The following is a 12,377-nucleotide window of genomic DNA, read 5'->3' on the forward strand; positions in this document are numbered from 1 at the left end:
CGTGACAAGGACCGACACGCGAAAGAGGACGGCGTGCGAGTGCACCACCAACGATCCCAAGGTCTAGGCGACAAGTTACACCAATGCTGCTTGGAACGGCGACGCCCGAGAGGTCACGTTAGCTGTGGTAATCACCCCCCCCCCCTTGAGCTGTACTGGGAATCTTAAGCCTACACATACCAGGAATCAACCAGCACCCAACTGAAGCTTCATTCCGGGTGAATGTCGGCACTAGTTGTACGCAATAAAGTGCCACGCTTCCTCTGACACAACACAGGAACCTCGCTATACTCTGCGACACACTGAGGCCATCACGCAGCTACAGGGATCAACTCCATCCGGTTCATCCTCTGACTTGATCAAGAGGGAATTCAAATCACTTCTCCAGAAGGTCGTGACCCTTGAGTCCGTATTGACTGGGTTCGGGACATGCGGGCAGCATCGGAAACGAGGCGGCCGACATGCTTGCGAGCGCGCGAAACCGCATGCCTCATTCATTTCCCAACCACCCGGTAATCGACGTAGACCGAGCGAGCCTCTTAACACAGGAGAAGCAGATCATAAATAAGGCTTTACGGGACACGACCCCACGCAACGAGCCCACCCTTCCGCAAGGCCTGCCCAGGCGGGTGCGCATGTACTTATCCACAAGGCCCACTACTGAGCCGCCCTAACTTAGGACGTGTAGCACAAGTGACACTCCTATATTGGGGAGGCCGAACGAAACGACGGCGACGCAAAGGACGGTTCTGCTGCCCACGCCCAGCCTCTGAATCCCTGCCCGTATTGCAATGATATCGCCGTCAAGCAAGGCATAAAACACCTTCACCTTCTGTGGGACTGCGAGCGCCTTCGCCCGCTTAAACACACCAGGCTAGCGCAGTCTGACGAGGCATGGACAACATCTCCCTTGGCTCGGGGCGCGCAAATGAAACGCTGCTCTCCTTGCGGGAGTTAGCTTAGATAGCGTGGCACAAAACGAATCTTAGAGTAGCCCTGCTAGGTCTCTCACACCTGCCCCCTGATTATGGTGTTTCTAGATGCATTACTTTGTTTACAGCTCTGTGTACGCACTGTTGTTTATAGCCGTAATCTTCTTTTGTGTGTGCAGTTATGTTGTGTTTTATGTATTGGTTCAGCAATTTTATGCCTGATCGAGTGCAACGCCACTGTTATGTGACATATGTTCATTAGATTTTCTTTATTTCGGTCGGTGCACATGCAATTTTTCCCTCTAACAGTTTCAGTACTGGAAGAAAGCTTGTCCTCCCCCCCTTCCCCCGTCTTTCTTTTTTTGCCCTGTCACGTGTCGCATGGTGGTTTTGTTTGTGTTATCTATGGAATTGCGTCGATTCAACCCTATTTCCGCCATCGGTACAAGTGGCACACGCCTTTTTCCCAATGCTGCTAAAAAAAGATGTCGTTCAACTTTATCAAAATGGCCGTATTTGATCACTTAGTTCTGTGACTGGGTGTTCTGGCAACGGATATAAAGCAGTCAACGTGCCTACAGCGATTGTTCTACTCGCAGTCACCAGGACGCCCTGGACCACTGCTGGGTCGGTGCTAACCATGATGCGCAGCGTCGCCCTTCTCTGCGTCGTCGTTGCCTTTGCTAGCGCTGTGGCGCAAAGCCCCTCAGTGGGGCCATCTATTGCAGAAGCGGAGAAGCGAGTGCACGAATTGGCGCAAATACTTGCTGACGTCAAAAGTAAATATTTTTTTTTAGTATATCAGAGTAGCTAACGCCCATGAGTTATCAATATGTCGAAACTATCTCCCAACTACTGCAATGTTTTTAGAGGAACACACTTGTGCGAATAAAAATTAAGCCTATATAATTTCGTTGTACGGTATATGATTTTGTTTTTGTAGCCGTGCTTGCTTTATGTAAAATACGCAACGCCTCTACATTGAAACCCTAGAACGTTAGAAGATAAAATGCGAGTAAGTTGTTCGATTAGTCATCGTGTGTTTCGCTTATCAAATGCTGCTGGAAGCCAAGCCTTTCTTTTCAGTGTGTCCTCTTTCCGCTCGTTGTGCATGACTCATGAAGCAACTCCAAAGTGCCAGCTATCGCTTCTGCACCGCCCATTTCTGATTACAATTGTCAAGAGAGGAGGGAAATAATAAAATAAATAGGTTCGAAGTACAAGAGCCTGCATATATTAAACTACTAACTTTCGGGATGCTTGCATCTTAAATCTCAAAACTGTTTTCTGACCCTTACATGGACGAGTTTGTCTGTGTTCTTTAATTCACATACGTACTACTGACAGCAACACAAACTAATACTTCGCGATGTCGGATTTTCTCATCTTTCTCGCTCCGCAGATGCCGTTCAACCGCGGCACTGCGGTGACCTCCTGCGGTCTGGACAGAGCACAAGTGGGGTGTACACCATATTCCACAAGGCTGCCGGTCCGTCCGGGCAGAGGGTCTACTGCGACATGGAGACGGACGGCGGAGGGTGGACGGTGGGCTTGATCGGCATAGTGCAGTCCGTAAAGAGAGAACGAAACCTGCCTTTAAAGCACACTACTAACATACTACTACAGATGCTGCTTAAGGATTTTCAAGAACATGAATAGTCTTTTCTGATAAAGAACTTTAAAAAGTCACGCAGGAAGGATCTGTCACCTATTCGTGCCCCCGAGCACATAATTGAGCAGTGTCTCTTTTTTTGTTTAATTACAGTTATGTTGCGGGATGAGAGTAGAAGCTCTGGTTGCCCTTTGTTTTCCCTGAGTATGTAATGTAGTTCTTTATGCGCAGGTGATCCAGAGAAGGGGACAGTTTGGCAACAGAGTGTTCCACTTTTATCGAAACTGGACGGAGTACGCGAATGGTTTCGGGAATCCTTCTGATGAATACTGGATCGGTAAGCCGGGAAGCGAAATGACGGAGGGTGGAGTGAATCCAACGTCAGAGCAAGTACTACTAAAGAAAGAGAATGGAGTTAAATCCGAGGACTAAAAACCTACATATGAAAAGTCGTAACAACTGGGTCAAAATCATTTCACATAGAAACGGTAGCTACGTGGAGCTATCCAACCGACACTGTGCAAATTAAATTATATAAAACGATAGCATTGACCTGCATTTATATTAAAACAACCTGAAAACAAATTTCGCTTTGCTGTTTTCCCTCAGAATTTGAATATATCACACTTGATATGGTAACATTTTTGGTATGGTTATTGCCTTGCGTTGGCTTAGAAATAAAGTGCTCCTTTGGTTTGTCTGTCGAGAAAAATTTAGCTAGGGGATGAGTTGGACAAGTTGGAAGCATGTGCACCTGGTTGCTCGATATATATATATATATATATGTATATATATATATATATACATGGACTAAGGTGCTATGAGTGAGACCTATTATTAAAAATACACTGATTAACATGGAAAAATGAATAACAACAGAAGCAAGAGGCAAACCTCACCGATAATAGGTATACCCAAAGCCTTGAAACCCAAGCCCGTACTTTCAGACACAGCAATTAAGGCCCAGAAGACCTTAGAACTCGATTTATAGTTACGCAAGAGCCCAATATAATGTCCTTTGACGACAGTTGGCTGTCGAGATGGGCAAAAGTATCATCCAACCCATGGAGTTCCATGGAAGGCAATCATAGGGTACATGGTTTATGGATTCATGCGCATAGCACAGCTCAGAGCCTGAATTCACATGAAATGCATGTAAAAGACACGTGCAACGAATACCAATTTGTTCTCCTTCTGTGAATTGATCCGGTGAAAATAAGGTTTCTTTCAGTGTGAAGTTTGCTGCTCTGGAGACGTCTTAGGGGTTTTAGTTCTGGCTCTCAGATGCGTGAAAGGCTTCAGTTCTTCTAAATGGGTATTGTAACTCGTCAGTCAATGACGGCGTCTTACAATTTCCCATTTTTCTGCATATAATATATTATATAGTGTTTTCAATGCGTCGAAACTGGCAGTACTGCTGTGCCAGTCTGCATCAGGAGTTCATTTTAAGCCAAGAATGTGTTCAATATTACGATTAATATGTCGGAGACATTTTCAGTCTGAGCAGCACTGGATATGATGATGATGATGATGATGATGATGATGATGGTGGTGGTGGTGGTGGTGGTGGTGGTGGTGGTGGTGGTGGTGGTGGTGGTGGTGGTGGTGGTGGTGGTGGCCGCTGATTAGGACGTCGCGTCTATCCCGTCGGCAGGCAACCATGCCCTCCACACGCTGACTTCAGGCGACGAAGAGATGGCTCTCCGCGTCGTGCTGAGCAACAACACGGAGGACAGCGTGTCGGTCGACTACGAGAGCGTCCGGATTGCGTCGGAGGCCGACCTCTTCAAGATTCAAGTGGGGAAGCACCTCGGACCCGCAGGTGCGAAACTTTGCAACCCGCGCTCAGCCACGCCTGTTTTAACGAGCTGGTGCCGAAAATGTGCGATAGGTTTATAGGGTTCGCCTGCACTTTTGGAAGTATAGTTCAGGTAGTGCCGCGCTTCGCTGTTCGTTTCGTCAGCTTATTATGGCGGCATCTGCGCATTTCAATTCGTTTCACACAGCGCAGGCTTCGCGCAGAACGAGTTCGCATCATTCCCGCCACTCGGCAGAGAGGTAGTGCAGGGCTCGTGCATATCATTCCGTGCCGGTTCTGCACGAGCTAGAACTGGCTCTGAACTGGCGGGAACTAGTTCACGAGGTGCCCGGTTAATCGAATACGTAATATGATGCTATCGTAGAGCAAAGTTTATCTGAGACTCATAAGACAATTTTGCCTCTTCAAGCGGCTTACTTAAAAAGTGGGTATTAGTTGCACGTAAAGTCTCATTGTCTTGTTAGACAATTACCAACAATATTACTTTTATCATTGTTCACATTGAGGCATATTTAGTAAGTGTGGAATCGACGGTTGGCAGTGATGATGTCATACACGTAGCTGATGTCATTTGAATAGCACTGGTTTTGATATGCCCATCCCGGATGTAGGCTGAGAAGTACATAGATTTACCAGATATTCTGCCCAGATTTTATCACACGCTGCAGAACAAGAAGAAACGGAGTGTCAGGGTGTTTCGTATTGACAAATATTTGGAAGCCTGTGAGAGAATATCACAATGCATAACAATAAAATACTACCCTAAAGCTGCTCGGATTCACCATTGCAACATGTGTCCCAAAATGAATGATCGAAATCGTTTTGCAGAAAATTTTTTCTTAGCTAACAGAACATCGCGATTTGTTGTACTACTATAGCGTTCGCCTTTTGAAGACGTTCGTCTCAAGAGCCGGGATTGCGCTGTCAGCCACAGGTAACCTTTCTTTGAAATCAGATTGAAAATAGAAAACGCAGGTAGCATGCGAAGGGTAGAAAACTCGTAATAAGGCAGACTTTTGAACTATTTTAACGAATCGATTTTTCATAGTATTACTATGAAATATTTGGAAATGATAGCAAATGTTTACTTGGTAACACTACAATAAAAACAATATTTCTACTTTACCGCACAAGCAGTCCTTCTTGAGATCTCGTGCGCACTTCTGTTGCACGGAAACTACTCCATTGCCCGATCGGCACTCAGCAGGCGTTCTCCATTCATGGCAGATCGCGACTTGAAGCGATTGAAACATACAGTACCGTACACAGACGCGCCAACGCGTCATAAGGCCTAATTTCAGTAGATATAATGGTGCGAAATAAGCAATATAGAGCCACACGTACCGCATTCAGAGTGTCTCAGTATTATTGCGAAACGCTTAGTAAAGGTCCGCGCACGGAACGCATGTTGAAGCTTCCAGCTCCCCTTTGCACGCCGGCACTGCCCTACCTTCGACTGAGCCCCCGCCAGCGTAGTTGGTTTCACAACAGCAGTGCAGGGCCCAAATGAGGCGCTGTTTTCCGCTCCTACGCTCAAAATACATTTACTGAGCCCCTGGGCGTACCTTCGCGCATTTTGGTCATGAACCCTGAAACTCACCCGAGGGTAAACCAGTGGACTTACAATACATTGTAGCGCACTCTGCAAGCCAGGGGCCAAATTCTCGAAGCTTTTTGTTTGTAGCGCACTTTGCCATTGACCGGTCACCTACGCCCAAACTCGCGGCTGGCTGGAAGCTGATCTTACGAACCGTTCTCGTGTAACAACTTTTTGTTAGGCGCGCGTTCCTGGGTTGAGCGCCGGCATCCCTCGGCGTAAACGCGCGAACGCGCTCTCGCCGCTGCTCGCGCGTACATCGTCTTCTTCGACAGCTGACTCCGATGTCGCTCATCATGCCATACGGTCCCTCCCTCCCACTGCCAGTCGGTGCGATGATTTCGGTTCGAAATTCTTAGCCTCAATATATCGCGAAATGAAAACACGTATAGAACTGAGCTCAAATTTGACATGCGGGAGTATCGTAATCGTCGGACACTTATTTTTTGTCAATACGGTTCCTGACTTCTGAGCTTCGCCTCCGGACATTAAGTTGCTTGGCCAGCACCACAATTATTTCACCATGAAGTATGCGTGCATCATGCTAGAGCAGATGGACGCACTATAAAACCACCCCCGAGACGAAATTGTGGATACACCACTGATAGAAAAATTAACACGCTGCACACCTCTCAAGCATACAGGCGAAATGCTTGAATTGGTGATAAAATAAACTTCCAAAGGTAGGCGCTGCAATAATCATACCATCAGCAGATGAAAAAAAAACACATTATCATGCATTGTAGCACAATTTTCTCCTAATTGTTATTGAAAAGAAGCTCTTAAGAATCTCCTAACGTTGTGACTCTCTGCTGCAACTCATATTGGAGACGACGATGTGACGGCGATAGTACCGTAGTACACTTTAACTTTGTAATATATATTATATACTACACTCTAGTCAGGCTGCAGCTTGTGAAGGCGTACGCAGTTGTCCTCTTCGTCGTGAGAAAATTGATAGACCAGCCTGTCATGAAGGGCGAACGGCGAGCGCCTTTTGCGAACCTACTTGAGCTTGAGTGACACAGCGAAAGAGAATTACGGCAAAGGCCAAAATGAGGGACTAGTATACTCACTGTCTAGCACCGGCGCAGGGTCTTTTTCTTTCTTTCTTTCTTTCTTTCTTTCTTTCTTTCTTTCTTTCTTTCTTTCTTTCTTTCTTTCTTCGTGCGTGTAAGCAACTCAATACATGTGGATAAAGCAGATGATGAAAGCCAAGGCAAAAGCTTTCACCGCAATGTATGCTTCTTTCTGCATGTTGGACACAATATGGATGCGCACTTAAGACTGTGCGCTTTTGCACGCGGGCAAAAAATAATTCCAAACACAGTATACAGGGTGTTTCACGTAACTCGAGCGAAACATTAAAGATATGCAAATGCAACGTAGCTGGACAGAACCAAGGTAATGTTTTTTGCCTTCACTTGGAGATACTCAAATTATTATTTTTTCATTACGCTTAATTAGATAATTAGTCTTAATTAATAAACTTCTCACTCATTATATCTAGATGAAAAGTGTGAATAAGAAAATTGTAGAGCAACATGAAAAACTCCCGATACAGCTTTCTGTTGCTGAATACGTGCTACATAAAAGCGTTTTTCCGAGCGTGAAAGAAGCCTGCGAATACACGCAAAATTGCCGCGCGACTGACCGCTCTATGTCACTTGATCTGCCGGCTCGAACTCCTCTTCAAGCTAGCGTTGTGATCGGGAGTGCTCGCGGTCAGCGAGCGAACTCTCTTCATATGCGTCTTTGGGCGCATGGCGCCACACATGTTTAGTTCACACGTGTGGTGTGACTAACTAAGCCACTAATTACTCCACTTAATGTTGCCAGTAAATCTGTGAGCCTTACTTTTTTGTAACATTCTAATAATTTGCGTCACTGTCAATGCTTCGCCCTTCAGGCAAAACTTATACTTTTTTTCTTAGTGGTAAAGGAATGTCCATCGCTACCCGATGGAGTTTCGTAATGTTTCGTAATGTCCTCCTTGAAGCTTTCTCGACAATTAAGAGAAATAAATTAAAACATGGTTCCGATTAGGTGTTTTCACACAGTATCAGAAACGCAAACCAAAAATATTAACATGGCGAAGAGGTAAATGATAAAGATACATAGGAGGACGCCCTAAAGTTAGAGACCATAATAGGATATTTTTACAAGGTGTACAAAACAAAATGAAAGAAAGAAGCTACGCCGTACACACGTCAGCACAAAATAAAACATATATTTCAGTTTCGGCGCCCGAATGGGCTCCTTGATCACAACAACGGAAATAACAGCGATCGTGATTATATTTGCACTTGATGACGTAACGTTTTTTGAATGACTATTATCAAGAGAGCACCACTTATATCTATAGCAAGGGTAGTAAACTGTATTTATATCTTCTAGAAAAAGCCGGTATGACAGGTTTTTCTCCTTAGCGGTGACAGAGGCCGATTTATAATTAATGCTCTGACCAGGCTTTTATGTGATACTTGGTCAGGGAATTAGAAAAACAGTGTCCTTTGGCCACGTCATTTTAGTGGTGGTAGCTTTTTTTAAGCTTCCTGTTTCACCAATGTAGCTTGCCTGGAAATTTTGTCACGGTATTCTGTAAACAACACAGCGTATTCTTTTTTTTCCCAGTGCGCTCTTTAACTCTGTCGAACTGGTGCTTGAGCTTACCTGCAGAAACATGGCAGACACGGGCGGCATTCATTTTTGAAAATTTTTATAGGGGTTCACTTAATCCGGAGGCTTAAGGGATCTAAGCCCGTGTCTTCATTGTTGCACTTACAGCAGAGCTTTTAGCAGGGAGGATACCAACGCGTCCGTCTTGAGACCTAATTAGTTGTGGCGGGTATCTGCTGTCAGCCATGTCGTTTCCAACTTTTCTGAGTTCAAGGTTGTGTGCTTCAGCTATGGAACACAAGCAGAAAGTACGGGAGATTGGAGTAATGCTGCTTAGACGGGTCCCATGGGCCCGATAGTACGAGATTAGTCAAAGTTAAGGCCCTTTCAAATCTGTGTAGTTGTTCAATTATACTAAAGCGTATTAGTATGCCAGTATACCGTGCCTCGAGTTCTCGGGTGAAGCACCGCGAAAATACAGGTCACTACATTAACTGGAAGTTACCCTCGGTCATCACTAAAAAAAAATAATTTTTCATCCTGCCTCCTCTAAGCATCATTATACATGCAGTCTGCTGCTCATGCCACATACAATACAAAGGGTCGTCTTCCTATTGTTATTCAAGAACGCCACGTCATGAAACGACATGAAACGGGGAAAAGCGCCAGGAGAAGTTGTAATTACAGTCGATTTAATGAAAAATGAAGGAGACATAATGCTTGAAAAATGGGCGGCTCTCTATACGAAGTGTATATCGGCTGCAAGGATCCCAGAAAACTGGAAGAATGCGCACAATATGCTAATCCACAAAAAGAGAGACGTTAAACCATTAATTATAGGCCCGTTACAAATTATAGGCCCGTTAGCTTACTCCCAGGATTATTTAAAATATTCACCAAGATAATTTCCAATAGAATAACGGCAACACTGGGCACAGGCTGGCTTCAGGATCCATGTCACTAATAAAGTAATCGAGATATCTGCAGAGTACAATTAGTCTCTCTATATGGCTTTCAGAGATTACGAAAATGCATTCGATTCAGTAGAGATACCAGCTGTCATAGAGGCATTACGTAATCAATGAGTACAGGTCGCTTACGTAAGTATCTTGGAAAATATCTACAGAGATTCCACAGCTACCTTAATTATACACAAGAAAAGTAGGAAGGTACCTATAAAAAAAGGGGTAGGACAAGGACACACAATCCCTCTAATACTATTCACTACGGGCTTGGAAGAAGTATTCAAGTTATTAAACTGGGAAGGCTTAGGAGTAAGGATCAACAGTGAATATCTCAGCAACCTTCGATTTGCAGATGACATTGTCCTGCTCAGCAACACTGGAGACGAGTTACAACAAGTGATTGATGACCTTAACAGAGCGAGTGTAAGAGTGGGGTTCAAGATTAAAATACTGAAGACAAAGATAATGATCAATAGCCGGGCAAGGGAACAAGAGTTCAGGATCGCCCGTCAGCTTCTAGAGACAGTGAAGGAGTACGTTTACCTAGGTCAATTACTCACAGGGGATCCTGATCATGAGAAGGAAACTTACAGAAGAATAAAAATGGATTGAGGCGCATTCGGCAGACATTGTCAGATACTGACATGAAGCTTACAATTATCATTAAAAAGAAAGGTACACGATCAATCTACTCTACCGGTGCTGACATACGGGGCAGGAGCTTGGAGACTGACAAAGAAGCTTGAGAACAAGTTAAGGACCGCGCAAAGAGCGATGGAAGGAATAATGCTAGGCATAACGTTAAGAGACAGAAATAGAGCGGTTTGGATCAGAGAGCGAACGGGTATAACCGATATTCTAATTGACATTAAGAGAAAGAAATCGGTCTGGGCAGGGCATGTAATGCGTAGGTTAGATAACCAGTGGACCATTAGGGTTACAGAATGGGTGCCAAGAGAAGGGAAGCGCAGTCGAGAACGCCAGAAGACTGGGTGGGGCGATGAAATTAGGAAATTCGCGGACGCTAGTTGGAATCGGTTGGCGCAGGAGAGGGGTAATTGGAGATCGCAGGGAAGGGCCTTCGTCCTGCAATGGACATAAAATGGGCTGATGATGACGTTATGAAGTGCATATGTAGTCATGGTTGCGGTGAACTTCACTTTTCTTTCCCTTTCTTTTATCTTCTTTCTTTTTCCTAACAAGGCTCTCGTACGGGCACCGAAGCGTCATTGTATGTTTTATTCTTGCATTGGCCGAGCGTACCCTTTTTCCTGCTATGAGCTTTCCTCGGCAGACGATTTTTCGTCGAGAACCTAACTGCACTGCTATTCTCGGAAGGCATGGAGGAACCGTACTGAGCGAGATTCGTCAGTTCATTTCCCTGGAGTCAATTTTTCAGTTCAATTCAATTTATTCACCAGATAGTACTGGATGGCTACCTGGCGCCTAAAGGCGGTGTAGACAGCTTGACAGAAGCCCAAGTAGCCGGTACAAGACAGATACAGCGGAACGGCAAAAACGAGATACCTAACAATACATGAAGTGAAAATTTAAGCATATATGCTGATAAACAAAGCACGAGAACCAGAAATACGAGGATTACATACATACATACATACATACATACATACATACATACATACATACATACATACATACATACATACATACATACATACATACATACATACATACATACATACATACATACATACATACATACATACATACATACATACATACATACTGACACGTGTACATATTTGTCTTTATCGGGTGACATGTTTCACCGCCTAACAAATGTTATCGTACAGCGCAGCACGCGCCTGCATGTGTCGGAAGCTTCTGGAATGTTATCGATGCTTCCATCCGCTGTCTGTGACCGAACCTTCTGTAATCTGATCGCATGTGTGCGCGACGAGAATAATGTAGAACTTTGTGGAAGGCACGCGGGTCCCAGCGATTACTCTGGAACATTCGACGACTGATGTATAAAAGCGGACGCGCTTGACCCGCTGATGAGATTTTCGACGATCGCCGACTGCGTTCGCCGTGCTTTAAGTGTAGCCTGTTTTGTGGGCACAGGTTCGCCCAATAAGAGCTAGTTTTGCCTTTCACAGTATTGCTACTCTGTTCTTTGACGTCACGACCACGTGACATCTGGTGGAAGTGCTTTGCGTTCATGTAACGGACGCCCCCACAAAGCCGTGACCCAAGCCCTCACGCGGAAGACAACACCAACATCGCCAAGAACCAGCGAGGTAGCCGCAGGCTGCAGTCGCTACATTTAACAACTGGAACAGCGACGACAAACTGCGTCATGTCTTCTTCGCATTGGAAGACGCTACCAGGACGTGGTTCGAGAACCGAGAAGCCACCTTAACGACCTGGGAGCTGTTCCGAAGCGGCTTCCTGCAGACAATCGCAAGCGTCGTACGCCGAGAACGAGCCCAAGCGCTATTACAAACCCGGGGGTGCAACTACCAAATGAGACAACCGCGATCTTCACGGAGGAAATGAGCCTTCTCTTCCGCCACGCCGACCCTGAAATGCCCGAGGAAAAGAAAGTCCGCCTACTCATGCGTGGTGTGAAGGAGGAACTTTTTGCCGGAATGGTACGAAGCCCACCGAAGACCGTCGACGAGTTTCTTCGCGAGGCCCCCAGCATCTAGAAGACACTCGAGATGCGAAACCGGCAATTCGACCGCCGCACGAACTCGACAAACTACGCCGGAGTTCAGTCACTGGCCACCGACGACCTACACGAGACTATCCGAGCGGTCGTGCGGGAGGAGCTACAGAAGCTGTTCCAATCATCACAGCCTCAAGTGGC

General features: G+C 45.5%; 1 protein-coding gene across 3 annotated transcripts in view; it reads left to right on the top strand.

The window, feature by feature from the left end:
* LOC142571491 (techylectin-5A-like) overlaps positions 1 to 12,377 on the top strand; it is a 59,026-nt gene that overhangs the window by 19,098 nt on the left and 27,551 nt on the right. For all 3 annotated transcript variants that reach the window (XM_075679891.1, XM_075679889.1, XM_075679890.1), the window contains exons 2-5: positions 1,532 to 1,711; positions 2,335 to 2,477; positions 2,776 to 2,881; positions 4,199 to 4,366. In XM_075679891.1, coding sequence (XP_075536006.1) covers positions 1,573 to 1,711; positions 2,335 to 2,477; positions 2,776 to 2,881; positions 4,199 to 4,366 — 556 coding nt within the window. In that variant the 5' untranslated portion in view covers positions 1,532 to 1,572. The remainder of the gene's footprint in view (positions 1 to 1,531; positions 1,712 to 2,334; positions 2,478 to 2,775; positions 2,882 to 4,198; positions 4,367 to 12,377) is intronic.

Source organism: Dermacentor variabilis, chromosome 2 (genome assembly GCF_050947875.1).
Source record: "Dermacentor variabilis isolate Ectoservices chromosome 2, ASM5094787v1, whole genome shotgun sequence".
NCBI lineage: Eukaryota > Metazoa > Arthropoda > Arachnida > Ixodida > Ixodidae > Dermacentor > Dermacentor variabilis.